This window comes from Pezoporus flaviventris, unplaced genomic scaffold, assembly GCF_033815535.1.
Source record: "Pezoporus flaviventris isolate CSIRO_AGI_PZ_B2104156 unplaced genomic scaffold, CSIRO_AGI_Pfla_v1 ptg000002l, whole genome shotgun sequence".
NCBI lineage: Eukaryota > Metazoa > Chordata > Aves > Psittaciformes > Psittacidae > Pezoporus > Pezoporus flaviventris.
The window spans coordinates 34,846,384-34,864,685 of record NW_026892550.1 but is presented as its reverse complement, the minus strand read 5'-3'; the positions used below and the strand labels follow the sequence as shown (position 1 = coordinate 34,864,685).

The following is an 18,302-nucleotide window of genomic DNA, read 5'->3' as shown; positions in this document are numbered from 1 at the left end:
CCTGGGGGTCTTTCGGGGTTTTGGGCGGTTGTGTGTGATATACCCAGGAGCGGGCTGCTGATATTGTCGGGCTTTTGCACTGGTTTGGGGACTGTCTACTGGAACGGTATCTCTGCACAAACGTGCTTGTGTGGAAAAATAAAGTAGAGCAAATGTGGAAGCAGCAATTTTAGAAGTAAACTGTGTTGAAGATACTTGTCCTCCATAGGGAGGGAGAGCTTTGAGCTTGTTTATACTCCAAATGCTTTTCCCAGCTGGGACAAGTGTGAGAGGTGAGAGCAAGAGCAAGCCAGAGAATTAAAATAGATGATTGAAGTACAAAAGCAAGCTAAGGCTATAGAAGCAAAGCTTATGAAGACAAATATAAGACAGCGGACTCCACAAATGAAGAAATAAGTTTTTCTGTTAAATTCCGCTGATGTATTAAGAGATGTTGCTTTATGTAGAAGTGGTTACACAATTTTAGAAATATTTTGAAGGCTTGAAAATGGTAGGCATGAAATCAGAGTGAGATCTGTAATTACTCTGAATGTTGTAGTAAGGATCATAATCCTGGTTCTTAAAGTGGCATTGTGCAATTTCCTGCTATTAATAAGAGCATTTAGGCGAAAGAATTCTGATAATAAAGATGTATAGTAAACAATCAGATGTTCTTCAAACTTTAGCAAAGTGTTATTTTGCTTAAGTGATTCAACTAACACATTCTTTCCCATTGTTTTAAATTAAGCTCAAATTGCTAACCTCTGTACTTCCTGATTTTTTGTAGACCTAAAATAGGGGAAACTCACTTAGGTTGTGCCATTTCTTTCCTGGTTAAAGGCATAACTGTATTGGTTACTGATATATGTTTCTGTTAGGGAACAAGTGCCTTCTACAAATCAGTCAAGCTAACTTTGTGTTTTCATTATTTGTTTTGCATATCGGAACTGTTCAAAAGCTTCAGTTAAGATTGTAGTCAGCTGTGGCTAATTGTTGTAACAATAAGGGGATATGGTGATCTAAAGAACTTTCAAAGGCAGTATGGAGTATGTATGGAGTAATACAGATAATGCAAAAAAAATATTGGCAGCATTTTTTTACTTACTGATTATTTTTTTTTTTTGTAACTTATTAATCATTTTCCCTGACAAGATAGCTACTGTTGTCTTTCATCTCCTTCTTTCAATAGAAATGCCATCTTGGACCCACTGAGTAGCTCTGGCTACTTAAAGGACCCGTGATACAGTACTGAACTTATAATTTGCTATGAGGCAAACTTCCACATAGCGAGAACGTCATAAGAAAACCCTCAATGAGTTTGACTAATGGACTGTTTAACTCAGTGGACTGGTATTTTATTTCTAACAGTTGTAACAGGAGATGGTAATTTGGGGAAAGCAGTATTTCCTCTTTCTGCAGTCTTTGAGTCAGGGTTCGTGTGGGCTATAAGAGTAACTTCAGCAAATCCTAATGAAGGTACCATATAACTCACATACCTTGTTATGTAAGGCAGAAGATGTGCAGCACAAGAAGAGAAGTAAATATCAATGTAACATTCAAATTACATCAGGTAGCTAAGAGAACTGAGAATTTGCCTGTAGAGTATAGGCAATTCAGTGACATAGTGTCATTCAGGCTAGTGATTATTTATGATAGCAGCTGAGCTATACTCTGGGCACTGGAGGGCAGCGGAAGCTTTGTATGGTATTCTTTGCCTCATTTAAGTCCTGTAACAAGTACAACTTGACTGAATTCATTAGGGCCATTTATTCCTTACCTTGTTCTAGCACAGGCTGGAGAATTTGGTTTTGATGCAATGTGTATATCATTACTAATTTGTATTTTTTTCTTAAGAGTTGTTAATTGACTTTATTTCTCAAGTTCCAGTTATGGAACATCCCTAGGAAGATACATGATCAATCCACTGCTATTGTTGGCAGCTAGAGCCTAATCTCCATAAACTGATAAAGCTTAATCTTAAAAGTAGATATGTTGTTGTCCTTGTAGTCTTGTGGAAAGGTTGTTCTAAAGTCTCATCGTGGTGCAGATCTGGTGATGATGATGGTTTTGCACACATTTCTAACAGCTTGTTCTATTCACTGTGAGGTGGCCTGGCTATCCTGAATGTCATCGTGTCCTGATAAATCTATACAGTTTGCTGGGAAAGGGGGAAAATAAAAAGGACAATCATTTAAAGCCTTGCTTATGTTTGTGCCCCTAGTAGCTTAAGGAGTAAGGGAAATCTAATTCTGGACTGAACCTCAGATGACATAGGATCACTGAGACGTAGGTTTGCTGTGTCATTATTTTATGATTGCTTCTTGCACAGCCTTTCTTTAAACTTTGTACTTTAGGATTTATTTGGGGTATTCTTCATATTCTTCATATCGGGTAGGCTTCGTATTCTCAATATAAAGGTTCTTAAAGTGATAAGAAATAAACATGAGGCTTTTAAACTGACTACTTTCTTATAGATGCAATGAATTTGCATAATGCCATACAAAGTATGAAAGTAATAAATTTTTATATTCTTTTAATATAAGGAACGTTTAAAGTATTTTGTGCCTGGTGTGGGTTTTTTGTATGTGTGTGTGTTTTTCTTATGAGGATATTAATTCCTATAATGAATTTAGTGGATTCAAAATGTGTCAAAAGAGAAAATGCAAAGTTGTATCCTTGCAATCTTTAGCCTATAGTAGTTCAGTAGATATTTTTTAGAGCTATGATGTGACATATGAAATAATGTCTATGTGGATCGACAGAAAATGAATTTTGTCATTGAATTGGGTTCAATGAATCTGGAGACAAGCTTAATGAAACACCATTTTCTATGAAGTATAAATACAATCAATTAATTGAAAACCATTCTTAATTTTGAAGCATATTTAATGCTACTGATTTATGACAAGAATATATCAAACCTGACTTTAAAGACATTATAGACAAATATGTAAGTATTTCTCCATATAAGATTTCAGCAGAAATTGTTACAAAATGTATTTGGAAAAATATAATTGCATAATTGATTTGGCACAGTATATTAACTACAGATTATTAAATAATAGTAAATTTGGTGTCAAAAGTGGGAGATCAAGATAGAGTGGTTTCTTACCTCTCTTCCATTCTTAAAGATCTTTCTTCAGAACTGAAATGCTTTGCTGACTTCAGATATTGCCAGATAACATGGGAGAATGGTATCAGTTTATTCATTCCAATAGCATATAGATCATAATTTTCAGATATAATCTTTTATCCTTTGTTTTCTAGCTAAACCGTATATATGTGTTATATTTAGGTATATGTTTTAGTATAGATTGAGGCCAATATACTCTCCAGCATATCTCTTCAGACTCTTCTAAGGTCGTGTCTTTCTAGAGAGCGAGGTAGTAGCTTACTCTCATAATAAACAGATAATCGGCACTGGAGTGTCCAGGAGTAAGATCAACTTTCATGGGGGGAGGGGGGAAGAAAAAAGCAAAACCCAACACAAAAAAATTCACAAACCTAGTTTTTGTTGTTGCTGTTTGTTTGGGGGGTTTGTGGGTTTTTTGTTTCTGCTTTTTTAAATTTTATTTAATTCTTGATCTTTGTAGCACTGAACTTTAACTTTGGATTGATCCATTGTAATTTCAGACAGTAGTTCTGTGAATATATACAATTTCTGTTATCCTTGACAGATGACGTTCATAAACGTGAGAAGAAATTTCCTCTGTAATATTAATGTCTCTGAGACTATACATATTACCAACTGGTAAAGTTGGAATTAAAAAACAAACAAACAAAACAAAACAAAAACCAAAAAGCAAACAACAAACCAGCAACCGAACATTTAGCATAGAGTGTTTCCCCCAGTATCAACACCTTATGTGAAGGATTCCTGAACTTACTTGTCTAGTCACTATGTTCTACTGCAGGGCATCACTACTTGTGACAGCAGATCCTAGGATTGTGGTGGCTACATGCATTACAGCCATCACGGGATTTGCTTGTATGTGTAAGTGGGAGTGCCTTATATGAACAATATTACCTCCTGTATGAGCTATTAACCTAATAAACTGTGTATTCTATCCACCTCCTTCATCTGCCTAGTTTGCACTCTTTCTCCTGAGTGGGCAAGAGTCTCTGAATCTTTGTAACTCATGGTTTCAGGCCTCACAGCTGTGGGATCCAGTGTTTCTGCCATTTATACAGCTCTCTGCTGGTCAGCTTGGGTCACTAAGCACCCAGGCAGCTGGTGGTAAGCTCTCCAGCTCCCTAGTCACTCCCCATCTCCACAGTGTAGCTTTCACCTTATGAGCCATCTTTTGTTCCACTTCTGTCTGTTGTCCCCACTGGAACGCACTTGGGGTTGTTAAGTTTATCAAATGGAACAATACATGAAAAACCTGAGAAATGATCCTCTAAAAGAATGTTTTCTTTCTTCTCCTGTCATGGTAACAAGATACAGGTATTCATTACACAGCTAGGACGGAGAACATCAGTGACTCTGTGCAGAAATTTTCAGAACGCATGGCTAATTGAATGTTGTTAGATTCTCAGAGATAATACTGCCAGCAAGAGCTGCTTCCCACTATGGAGTGTTACACTGTGAGAAGATAAAATTTGCCTTATGCATTCAAACTAAGGCTCTTTCTAGGTCAAAATGTCACTATACTGACCTCCTAAGAGCTTACAAGACTCTCTGACCTGATGATGATAATGGTGTCAAAGAGTGCTGCTCTTCTGCATCTGGCATTCCACCAATGCACAGGCTCCGAATGGTGTGACCAGCCCATTACTCTTGCTCTGCAATATAATCACAGAATAGTTAGTATGGGAAAGGACCTTAAGATCATCTAGTTCCAGCCTCCCTGACGTGGGCAGGGATGCATCACCCTAGACCATGTCATCCAATGCTCTGCCCAAACTGGCCTTGAACACTGCCAGGGATAGAGCATTTACCACTTCTTTTCCCAACCTGTTACAGTGCCTCACCACCCTCACAATCACCCTTCTCCTTTTTCCTCCCTGTGCCAGAGATTTCACTGTGTTTAAGGCAAGCTCTGCTAGGTGTAGCTGTGTAACCTTAGGTCAGAATGTGTGAAAACAGTGAAGGTGGGGAAAAGTGCAATGCGAAACCTTGTCTAGGCCTTAATCTGTGCACCTTCCACCCCCTGGCTCTAGACCTGAATTGGAGGCCCTTGCCTTGGTCTTTGCCTAAACTATCCCATAGCCCCACTGTGCCTGGCTTTAGTGCCTTTCTGATCTTGACCTTGCTTTGCTAAATTTCTGTCTTGATTTCAGATTTACTTTGGCACTGTGAACTTCTCTGATGGCTGCAGGACTATCAGCTGAACCCAGTTACCACCATTGGACCTGTTCTGCTGCTCTTGCATACTAAGGGACTGTGCCCCTCATCAGAGAGGTCAACCCAAACACACACCTGCTTTGTGCCTACTTTTGGCTCCTTGCTTCTCCTTGCAAAGTAGCCTACTCGTTCTGCTACCTGTTAGTCTTACTGTAAGCAGATAAGAGCCCTACTCCTAATGGAGTTCAGACTGGGAGATAAAGACTAAAGACTGCACAGTTATGTGAAGGGCAGAGAACAGTCCATGGTCCTGTATTGTCCAGCTGCCTCTATGGAGCTGTGGAAGTGCGCCCTCTCCTGAGCATGCCAGCCCATTCATAGCCCTGAGATACAATCTCAGTGTGGCAGTGGGACTTGGTGAAGGCTGTGGACAGTCTGGACAATGCACTTGAGTATGTGCTAATATTACTGTAGATGCAGGAGGTGCTAAGCATTGTGGAATCTCCCAGAACAGCATTAAATCTAGATTACTACTTTTATATGCTTTCAGTTGGCCTATTTCGTGTGTCTCACTTGCCTTTTAAAATGCACATGGCAGTCTGAGAAAGCTGAAGTGCTGAGCCCAGTAAAATATTTTGGGTTTGTCTAAAATATGTTCTTATATTCAAGAAGTCTTGCATTACAACACTGACAGGTATTGCAGTTTTCCACCTCAAATGATAAGGAGTTAATATTTCTGAGTGCTAAATTGTAACAGACCTTTTTGACTTGTACCATACATTGATAATATTATTCACATATTTACATAATAGGTAGGTACATCAGTAACATTTGGATCATTTAGTCACAGAGTATGAATATGGTGAGGCATTTCTTCAGCTGTATGACTAGAGGTATTTGAATTTATCCTATGTTTCCCATATGAGACCATACAGTTCTTAACACTTTGCGTTGTTTAAGATGAAGTCTCAAAGGGCAAATAATCTCAAAAATTTCAGCAGGATGGTGAGAAGTTGCTCTGTATGTTCTTGTGTATGTATCCGTTCATCTGGAGGACTGTATAATCACCCAAAATGTCTGCTAAGATGGGAATGTTATTTCCCATAAATATAGTGGGTATCTTGATTTCAATTTTTATTATTGAAAGCAGTTTGGCGCTTTTTTTTTTTTTTCCCCTTGTATGTCATCGTTTCTGAGTAAGAGGTTGGAAAGCAAAAGTACCTCTGCTTTATTTCTCTGCTGTGTATCTGAGAACATAATTTGCTTATGCAATTATCTTAATGGAAACTGTGTGCTAAAGCAGGACTGGCAATGACACTGAATTTCTATCTGGAAATGGTCATTAATGTGGACCACTAACTCCAGGTTAATATCTGGTACTTTAAGCTGTTCTTTTCCTATTTTGCATTGTTTAATAATTGAATAATTGGCTTCACAGGCTAGCTTTTGCATTCATTCTATTACAAATTTGTGGAAATGGCTTGTTAATCCAGTACAGAAAAGCAGAGTTTGTCTGCATTCTGGATTTCTTAAGAAACTGGGGATTTTTTAGGTCTCTATAATCTCTGTTGAGAATTTGCTAGTTGCTACAACTCTGCCATTAGGAAGATTTGTGTGATGATGTCTCCTGAACAGCACAGCTGATGAAGTATGCTGCTGCAGTCCTGAATTGTGGTGTGAGCAATAAAGCTTTTATTTCTCTTTATGCCTCTTGTTTTCATTGATATAATGCACTGTGAAATCTGATGTGAAACTGGGGAGCATACTAGAAAAAGATAACTAGATGCCGTTAGAAATAAACACAGTCAGATACATGAAATTCCCCCAAGGGAGAGAAAAGAAGCAGATGTATTCTGATGAATTACTGAAAATTAGGCTTTTTAAATTTCCCAGCCAGTGCTGGTGGCTGTAGCTGAGCCCTTCAGGCTCTGCTGGCTGTGAACAATGAAGATGCATATCTTTTTTTCCTTTTTTTCCCTTTAAAAAAAATGTTAAACCTAAGACGTTTGGCAGTTGTGATTAATTGTGGCCCCTCCTACTGTGCCAGTTGAAACCACTCCCTACATAACCAAAACCTGTCACTCCCCATGATTCTGAAGATATTTTACATTTCAGTCAAGCTTTTGTGCACTGAACCACATTTCTTACAGACAGTGCATTTGAAAGAAAAGGAACGTAGTTTTCGGAGACAAATAAGAATAACTTCAACAGCACTTTGTTTTCAGAGCTTAGAGTAAATTCAAGCTTGAAGCACTAACCTGCTTTAATTTAAAATATTGGAATATATAGTCTAATTGTTTTAGTGTTGATTTCTGTTTTCTAGTTCAGAATCCAATACTTGTAGCATTTAAACTGCTGCTTGAAGAATTTCAGATTACATGTTTATGACTGTAGAGTCATAGCACAGAGTTCAGATCTGATCTTTGGGTAGCTTTTAATAGTGTTGAGTAAATTTTAGCATAGGACTTGTACTTACATGTGTTCAGGTTCTGTATTTTCTATTTCAACTGTGCCTTCTGTCATGGCTTGGATGACTTATATTTCCCACTGGTTTGATGAAGATGATTGGTATGAAGGACAGCAAAGAGTAAGAATTTTTTAAATTAATATTTTCTCTTTTATTTCCCTTATATTTTTCTTCTTTAAGCTGCAGTGTATTATATTACTAGTACCAGAAGTAATATTCCCATAGTGGTACTGTGAAGGGGTTTTTAGTAGTTTTAACATAAGCACATCTAAAATGAGCTTTTTGAAAAATAATGTTGCTAGCTGGGTAAAAGGTATTGGAACTTTGGCCACCTACTGTATCTTTTAGATTGCATAATTTAATGATTAGTAATTCTTTAATATGTAATGAGATAGAAATCAAAAGTCTGATTTTATTTTATTAGGAATTAATATACTGTGCATGGAAAAAAATAATTATAAGCACTAATTGAATAAAAGAAAAATATTTGGGAAGATGTTAAATTTGCCTTGGGTCATTTCCAAGTTGTACCTTGGATATCTGCATATTTTTATTAACATTTTTCCAAGGAGGAGGAGTTGTTACTATAGCAACACATACAGGATATCTTGGAATTTTTTTTTTCGTGTTTCTTGACTGCATGTCTTGGGAAAGCTTGATCTGCTGCTTTCGTAGATTTATAGTGGGAGGTGAATATAAGTCACATTTCACTGTATCAAGCTCCTTTATGTAACTATATATTTCAGTAATTTCTATTTTGATCGCATATACTCAGCTAGTGAATCAGAATGCAGGAGATGCTGCAGAAACATATGGCCCAACAGCTGCTTAATTGTGTTATTGTGTATTACTTGGTAATACCAGTTATATATGCTCATAAGTATTAAAAACTAGCAGATTGTAATACCTTTCCGTTGTTCTCATTTTACATGTCACTAAAATATGAATCTTTCAGGTGTGGAGTTAGGTTTTAATAGCTGCTCATCAGGGATTCAGGTGTGAGATGTGTTAAGAGGTAACTTCTTTTGAAATCAGAAGCATCTTGTCAGTTTGCCAGGAGAAAATCCATCTTTTGGTGATTGTGGTAGTTCTGGGTAGGAAGATGTGAACAAAATTCTTACAGAGGTTCTTAAATGCTTTATACTGAGATCACACATGATTGTATGTATTTTTTTTGTATTGTATACAGTATTTAAAAACTAGATTTCTGATACCAAATGACTAACCAGTAGTCTCTAGCTGATAGTTGCATTACCACTGCTAAATATGATGTTTCAGGTTGATTAGGTATGGAGTTCAACATTCCTGGTGATACATTGTTACAAATACCAGCATTTCTCCATGCTCTGTTTCAAACCCTAGTATTGCTCTTTAGATTATCTTATTACAGCTGCCCAATAAAAGATAAAGGATAGATTTAAAAGACAGAGGGTAGATTTAGATTAGGTATTAGGAAGAAGTTCTTTGCTATTAGGGTGGTGAGGTTCTTGAACAGGTTGCATGGAGAAGCTGTGGATGACGCATCCCTGACAGTGTTCAAGGCCAGGTTAGAATGGGCTTTGAGCAACCTGGTCTAGTGGAAAGCGTCCCTGCTGTTGTGATTTAAGCCCAGCTGTAACTCGGAACCATGCAGCCACTCTCTCACTCCCCACCTTCCTCTCCCCACCCCGCTCCCAGAGGGATGGGGAGCAGAATCAAAAGAATGTAACTCCCGTGGGTTGAGATAAGAGCAACCCAGTAACTAAGGTATAACACAAACCACTACTGCTAACACCAATAATAATAATGATGATGAGGGAAATAACAAGGGGAGAGAATACAACTGCTCACCGCCCACCGACCGATACCCAGCCAGACCCGAGCAGAGATCTAACCCTTCCAGGTAACTGCCCCCAGTTTATATAGTAGGCATGAGGTGCTGTGATATGGAATACATCTTTGGCTAGTTTGGGTCAGGTGTCCTGTCTCTGCTTCCTCCTGGCTTCCCCTCCTCCCTGGCAGAGCATGAGACTCAGAAAGTCCTTGGTCAGAGTAAACATTACTGAGCAGCAACTAAAAACATTGGTGTTATCAGCGCTGTTCCCAGGCCAAAAGTCAAAACCACAGCACTGCACCAGCTACTAAGAGGGAGAAAAATGACTGCTGCTTCTGAACCCAGGACATCTGCCCATGGCAGGCGAGTTGGAACTAGGTGATCATTAAGATCCTGTTCAGTCCAAACCGTTCTAAGATTCTATGATATTCTAGTTAAGCTGTACAAGTACTGTAGTCAAGACAGTCAAAAACACTTTTGTAAGACTTACCCTAGTTAGAAAACGTAAGGCAAGTAATTTAAAATTGTTAAAAATCACAATTTAGGGTGCCTATCTTGGATTAATATATTTGGGGTTTATTTCAAATTAGTGTGGGGTTTGGGGATTTTTTTTTGTTTGTTTTGGGTTGGGTTTTGGTTTTTTGAGGTTTTTTTTGTGGGTTTGGTTCTTTTTTTTCTTGTAAAATACAGTCTAAGGCTGAGATTTCAAATCCAGACTTTTTCCAAACAACAGCAAAACATCCACAAATTCTTCCCTTGTAAAGCTAGAGGTACTGTGAGTAAATAAATTCTAGTAGTAATTTGGCTTTGAGTTTATTGTGAAGGTTTAAAATGTCTGTGAATGCTATTAGAATACTTGTTTAAAATGATCTTTTTAAAGATCATTTCTTTCTAAAGATCATGCTCTTTTATGGTCAGCATCTGGATAACTGAATGTGCCTTTTTCAACACTTGCTAGCTCATCATCAGTCAGGACATGTCAGCTGGGAATGCTGGTTGCAAGAGTCTAGCCAAGGCTTCTGGCGTTTTTTGGGGGATCTTGCTGAAATTCAAAGCCCTGTCCAAGGCACTCTCTTCTAGCCTCTGATAAATCTTCTGATTCTCCAGGAGACACAGATGGTTTTGTGCCATGAATTGCACAAAAAACTTTCCTAATTTTTGTAGAGAAGCAACTTTCCTAATTTTTGCAGAGAAGCGTACAAATTCTGTACTGCTCAGTAGTAAGCTAGCAACCAACCTGACACTTTAACAAGCAGTAAGCTACCTAGGTTAGATTCTGCTGGGAAGCATGAAGGGCTTAACTTTCATTTGAAGCAGTACATGCATAAACCTATGCAATTATTCTACATTGACTATATTAAATGATAATAGGCACAATTGGATCAGTCTTTGCTCATCTTCTGCTCAGAAGCAGTTGCTTCAAGTACTGTCTCAGTAAGACTGTTTGGAGACCTACATTAGTAACTGCAGTTTGATTGTTCACAAGAAAATTTCAAGAATGGAAAATTGTTTAGTTATTTTGTGGTACTCATGCAAAGTAGGAAGAATTTTTGTTTAAAGAGAGTAGCTCAACTGATATTGAGATATCTGATTCTTAAGAATTTTAACTGATACATGACGCCACCATCTGTTTATTTGTTTCTAACCTTTGTTTTCCCTACAGATCTATTAAAATCCATGATGGCTGATTTTTGACAATATACCTATTGTTCCAATTTTCATAGTGTAAGATTTCTTCTCATCTTCTGATGTGCTTGCTTTTACTTTTGAGATCCCCCAGGTTCATAAAGTATTAGGTATAAATAAATACATTTAAATGTAATATATAGATAGCATAGAATGGAATTTAGAAAATGTACTAACTTCTTAAATGCTCCGCCCAGAAACATTAAAGCTTTTGGAAATTTTATATCTCTGTTTAGTCTTAGTAAATTTATTTTGTCTATTTGCTTTTAAACTGAATATGTACCAGAGTATTTCTAATTATCACCCATTTCATGGGTCTGGACATAATAATCAGAAATTAATTTCTTAATATGGCTGTAATGTACTTGGTATTTTCCAGCCCGACTGGGAGAAGGCTGGTACTATTATGCTTACATTATTACACAAGACTCAGTGCTATTGAGGCAGGCACAGTCAGGAAGAGGTTGGTTTCTGCTGTGTCTTGCAAACACGCAGGTTTGATGACCTTCCAGTTTTTAACAAGATAAATTCATTGTCCATTATCTGGTGCTTTAAACTGGCCCCATTGGGTAGTGTAATGAATTTGAAACTCCATAGTTTGCAGGTCATTTTCATCTCCAATGGATTTCCGTAGAATCATTGTTTTTTCCTATGAAGATGAAAAAATATACCCAGTGTTTTTAAGGAAACACTTTATATTACCAAAGAAGATCTTTAATTATTTAAAGTATCATTGACATATTGACAAAAATATTGGTACAATATTGGACAATAGTCTGGATGAGATATAGCAGTTTTATATGTCAGACATATAGGAGTGACAGCAAGCTTTCCCTATAATCAAAAATACAAACTTATTTGAAAGATAATGACAATAGAATGAGCAGAAGCAGAGGATGACAACGCTTCACTGCACATAGCTGTTCAGAAACTAGGGGTTTGTATACACAGAAGCAGATTGAGTAACATAAGGCTACTGTATATTCACTTCTGTGTGCATGCCATATTGTATATGTACTCATCTGGACAGGTCATACGCCATATGGACCACAATAGCTAACAGTGTAGGCATATGCTATCGGTTGTGCTTGATGGTTATAAATTTATGAATACTTATAACGTACAAGCACATCTCCTGATAATTAAAGGGTGCTAAGTGATGGATCTGAACCCCTATTATTATTCTGTAAATATCCTTGTAGAATTGGGAAATACAATGATCAATGAAATACTCCAAGTAGCTGAAGCAGAGAAAAAGGAGTTAAAATTAAAATGTTTAAGAGCTGCAATTGCCAGGCTGACAGTGCCAGTTTGTGTATGTAGTGCAACATGATCTTTTCTCATGAATCCTTTAGTAACTGCATTATTCTGTGAACATCAAGGTTTAGTTCCTCATCTGTCAAGTAAAGTGGTTTTATTCTACAACCAGAGCAAGATTTTGCATTTTTGGGAGCAGCAAGGTAATGGAATGAACATGGAAATTCTTAAGTGGTTTACAAAAAATGATACCTATGCTAAGGTGTAGGGATTATTAGGCATTTGTCTTTAAGTTATTGATATATAGCCATGTCTATGATTCTAGTCTATTCAGTTGTTTTTTTAAAATAACATTAACCCCATAATATACAAAATTTCAGTTTAATGGTTTGGGGTATTTTGTTTGTTTTGTTTTTTCTATATGTAGCAAAAAGGAAGGACTGTTGCTGCTCATGCCATTTGAATAGAAAGGTTTTTGTTGTCTTCCCTCTTCCCTTTCATCTCTGTGGAAACTGTGGGCATCCTTTGATAGCATTCCCGGTGTGGTATAGGTTTTTTACATGCATAGTTTTTTCAGTATATACTTAAGAGTTCAGCATAATTACTTCTACATCCCATATTTTGAAATAAAACACTTTTCTAACAAAGAACTGCCTCCAAACCCAAAGCACTGGTCCATTTTGTGTGATCATGATAATTGTAAAACCAATGTAGAGGACCTTATTTTTTGTTCTAGATTTCAGCACTTATGCTTGGAATCCTCTTTATTCTCAAACACTAGAATAATATTTTCCTATAGATTAGGTTTCATGTAGTCAGGAATAACTTATCTCTTTCATATCAAGGCAAAAGGAAGATCTGATGAATATATTAACATGATTTTTCTCTTTTTAAATTATGTATTACTGCAGAATCCTACAAGAAATATCTGTTGTTACTCTGGATTTGAGAAATTCTGTTTTAGCACCTGTAAGAGATCTTATTTTTACAATCAATATTACTTGTAATCAAATCACAAATTAAACAAGAGTTAAGATAATATTTTCTTACAGATTAATCTTCATCAAATCAAGAACCTCTTATCTACCATATGAGAATGTAAAAAAAAAAAAGGATCTGTTAAGACAAATCTGTTATTACCATGAAATAAATATTTTTGCACTCTTACTGTCTGAAGGGATGTTAGCTTTTCATCACTCTTCTATGTGGTAAGCCTAAAAAAAACATGGCTTTTTTACTGTTCCTTCTGTTTGCTGGCACACCTGGTTTTAATCATCATTTTGCCTGGAATCAAGAGCGGAAACCAGAAGTTCTGGTTCCAGGTGTTATTCATTTTAGTAAGTTGTTATGTAATCACCCAGGTCACTTTCAGAAAAAGTGGTTGTTAATGGTGCCTTTTTTTCTTTTTTTTAATTGTGACTGGAAAAAGCCTGTGTTGGAGTTCTGAATGTCCAAAATTCAAATATTTCTGACTATATTTGATTAATACTTCAATTGCACAGAAGGGACCTCTGGAATTTTAGTTTTACTTAGCAGTTAAAGAACACTAAATGGTAAAATCAGAAACTTGGAGTCTGTTTTTTTGTCACATTGGTGATGATGATGATTCATAATAATAATAAGATAAATTTCTTTCTGTGGGACTCATGTCATTTATGACATGAGATGGATTGCAAATGAGCTGCAAGGTGCCATTTGTAGAACTGTTCTCTCTAGAATCTCTTTGCTGCAAAAGTCAGAATTAATATTGTTGGCAGAGACAGAAAAGCACTAGTATCTTTTCACTTGTTTCTCTGTATATTTCTATTCTCTTGTACAGTCTCCTTTATCAAAATATTCAGAGGTTAAATGTGAGTGCTTCAGTTCCTTTAGGCATTAGAACAGTCAGAAGTTTTAAGCATTATTAATTACAGTCAGTGGTATCTTTGAGATGATCAGTCACAAACATTCAATCTGACCCTGATCTTCTGCTAAAGAAGCACCCAAAATAAGTCTCTACATTTTTTTTAATTCTTTCACACTTTCCAGTGTGAGAGAGACTTGTAATCTCATGGAGGTTGTTTCTTATATTTAGTTGTTACTATTTTTCTGCCAAGTAGATACCCCAAGCAGATAAGAAAAACAGAAGATAACAATTGACCATTCAACTTCATTTTCATGCTTTTGTCAATATTGACTAATGGGTTCCCTTGGGTATTATAAGTCATTATTACTATACCTGTACAAAGTTTTTTTGATATACACCTTAATACTAATATAATTCTGAAAAATATTTTCCCCTCCATACAGTTGATTCCAAGTAGGTGAAGATTGATCTGCAGATGATCTATCTCTCCTAAAGCTGTTACACAGCAATGCATTGCATAACTAACCCTTGCACTTGAACATTTGCTTCCTCAGAATACTTGATTTTGAAAGTATCTTTTTTTATTCTTAATTCTAACACTTGGTAAATTGAACAGAACTCTTTCTGTCTTTAAAGATTATAGACTCAGCTTTTCAACCTAAAGATCCCTCCTCCATACTCCATGTAATGTTTTCCCACTAAATGTCTCTCAATTCGTTAATCTATCCACAGTATGAATGTGTCTTTAAATGAGACATTCTAACATAGCTGGAGAATTACATTTTTATGTCTGGACCTTACCTGAGCCCATGCTGAAGCACTCAGTGGTATGGTGAAACTCAGAATTGTCCACCACTCTACAAAAGAGGATCCTGCTGCTAGCCCAGCTGAAGTCATATGTATGAAGAGGTTTCACCTACTGGTTATCTAAATATCCTGTGTATGGGTAGTACTTTCAGTTATGCTCACAGAGCCTTGTTTGATTGATATAATTTCTGTGTAGAAGTGGTGAATCCTGTTTGTGGCTATTTGGATCATGTTATGCTATTTGGATCACCACACTATTGCAAGCTGTGATCCACCTAGTTATCCTTGTCAACTTCATTTGCAGCTGTTTGGTCACTGGAGCCTTCTATAGTGGAGGTAAAGCCACAATTATTTCTGCAGGTTGAGAAGAGAAGGAGCTAGCATTGCATCAGTTTACAGTTGGCTTGAATCTGGGACATTTGTATCACATGAAGACTGGTTTCTAAGTGAATTCGGAGGCTTAGTGGAAGATGTTCCTGGCTGTGACAGGGGGTTTGGAACTAGATGATCTTTAAGGTTTCTTCCAACCCCAACCATTGTATGATTCTGTAAAAACTGATAGCCTTCGCTACTTGTCAGCTGCAAATAAATGCAACAAGGCTCATTTTGAACATTTTCTTAAATCACAGAATGGCTGAGGTTGGAGGGGACCTCTGGAGGTCATCTTGCACAATCACCTAGGAGTTAAGTTTAAACCTTTGCAAATGTGTGCATTCTTGGTCAAGTACATAAATGGATCATGGAAAAATGGCCCAGCTCATGTGCTCTGAGTAGCATTTTGACGTTATCATGAATCAGATAAGGCCTAGGTGGGTAATTGGTCTGGCCTTGCAAAGCATTTCTTGTGGTTTCATTTTAAAAGTCAGTTGTTGCCTTGGTCTGAGGCAGCTGGTAGTTTGAGACTTGTTTTGGACAGTTAAGGCATAGTTAGCTATACAGTAATATAGTAATGTTACACTAAGCTTTGTTTTTTTGTTTCCCACAGTTTACTTCAACTTTCTGTTAAACAGTAATTATTAAGAAAATTTAGAAAGCTTTTCCAAAAAGGATTATGATAGTAAGTAATGCATAGCTATTATATGCAAGTGGTTTGAAGACCTTTTTAGACACATTGCTTAGCTCACTTAAAACAGAAATATTAGCATATGGTTTACTTTGTCCAGCTTTCTTTGTGGGGGATGAAGGGAAGAAAAGTACAGACAGGGAGTTACACTGTAATACAGAAAGTGTTGAACCAGACTGCAGAAGAAAATGAAAATGATGAAGAACAGCTGCAGCTAGTACAAATCAAAAACTATTTGAGTTTCATGTGCTGGGTGTTGTGTTGTGCCCCCCCATCCCCCCTTTTTTTTTTTCCCCTCTCAAATGGATTCCTCTGAAGGATATTAAAATCGCTTTCTTGGGTAGCACTGAAGCCTGTGAACATGTACTTGGCTTTATTTTGGATACATTCATTTATTTGTACCTCATAAACAAGTTGTTGCTGTTAAAACTTAAAGGCTAGCTATATTTTTAAGGTACATATATATACATTATTTATGAGAACAAAAATGTATTATTCTGTTCTTTAACATTCTGTCATCTTGTAGTCTAATGAATTTCTGTTTTAAAGGCAAAAATGTCACAGGTTAGACAAGTGGGACTTCTAGCTGCTGGATGTCAGCCATGGAACAAGGATGTATGTGCTGCTAGTGGGGACAGATTTGCCTACTGTGCTACCCTTGCTATTTATATTTATCAGGTAAGATTTTTATTAAACAGACTGCATTTTTATGTTGCTGTCTGTATTTCACTTTGAACCCTTTTAATGAATGTTTCTACAGTGCTTTTGGAAGTATGATTGCTACTGAGAAGATGTCTGTGTAAAGCTCAATCTTCCATTCAAGATACCCTTTCCAAATTATTTTTTCATATTCTATTCCGTTTAACCTGTTGCAGATAGATTAATGATTGTACTCATGCCTATAAACAAAGCATTTTAGGATTGTATTTGTGTGCAGTTATTAATGGGATATAATAGTTTATAAGTGACAAGAGGGTAGATTATGTTAATACTGGTAGGGCTAATTGAATTTAGCCCTATACAACTTTTTTGTCCAAGTCATATATATGAAAATTTGATTTATTGAGATATCAGGTACTGACAACTGTTAAGTCCACTATAAATTAATATGTAAGTCTAATACTGTTATATGAACTGGTCTCCAGCCAAACACTACTTAAAGTGAGTTTACAAAGTCTGTCATTCTAAAGTGAATTTTACTTTTTTTTGTTTAGCTGGATCACCGATACAATGAATTCAAGCTCCGGGCAATTATGTCTGAGCATAAGAAGACAATCACAGCCATATCTTGGAGTCCCCACAATCCTGACATGTTTGCAAGTGCCAGTGCAGATAGTTTAGTGATTATTTGGAATGTGACTGAACAGAAAGTTGTGGCCAAGCTCGACGATACAAAAGGTATATCAGATATGGAGAACTATTTGTTCTGTACAGCATTTTCATTCACAGGTATCAGAAATACTTGATACAGAGTAAACTCTAAGCAGTTGGTAGAGAGGTTTAACACTTGCATAACACAATATTCTTGTCAGATCTGTTGCACTTCATCTTAGAGGATAGTGAGTTTGAGTAAAGTGCTCTGAAACATCTAGTGACTGGTAAAGAAAGAAGTTACTCTTTTTTCTAAAAGACTAAAGAATTTGCTTTTCAATTGCCATAGAAACACAGAATCATAGAATAGAATGATAGAATAGTTGGGGTTAGAAAGGACCTTAAGATCATCTAATTCGAATCCCCCTGCCATGGCCAGAGACACCTCACACTAAACCATGCCCCCCAAGGCTCTGTCCAACCTGACCTTGAACGCCACCAGGGATGGAGCATTCACAACTTCCCTGGGCAACCCATTCCAGTGCCTCACCACCCTTACAGTAAAGAATTTGTTTCTTATATCCAATCTAAACTTCCCCTGTTTAAGCTTTAACCCATTACCCCTTGTCCTATCACTACAGTCCCTAATGAATAGTCCATCCCCAGCATCCCTGTAGGCCCCCTTAAGATACTGGAAGGCTGCTATGAGGTGTCCATGCAGCCTTCCCTTCTCCAGGCTGAAGAGCCCCAACTTTCTCAGCTTATCTTCATATGGGCAGTGCTCCA

General features: G+C 37.0%; 1 protein-coding gene across 3 annotated transcripts in view; it reads left to right on the top strand.

The window, feature by feature from the left end:
• Positions 1-18,302, top strand: part of WDR17 (WD repeat domain 17) — a 57,332-nt gene that overhangs the window by 350 nt on the left and 38,680 nt on the right. For 2 of the 3 annotated variants that reach the window (XM_061474718.1, XM_061474708.1), the window contains exons 1-3: positions 7,354-7,853; positions 16,755-16,883; positions 17,420-17,603. In XM_061474718.1, coding sequence (XP_061330702.1) covers positions 7,743-7,853; positions 16,755-16,883; positions 17,420-17,603 — 424 coding nt within the window. In that variant the 5' untranslated portion in view covers positions 7,354-7,742. Of the gene's footprint in view, positions 1-7,353; positions 7,854-16,754; positions 16,884-17,419; positions 17,604-18,302 lie in introns of those variants that run through there. The other variant, XM_061474728.1, reaches the window with a different exon arrangement.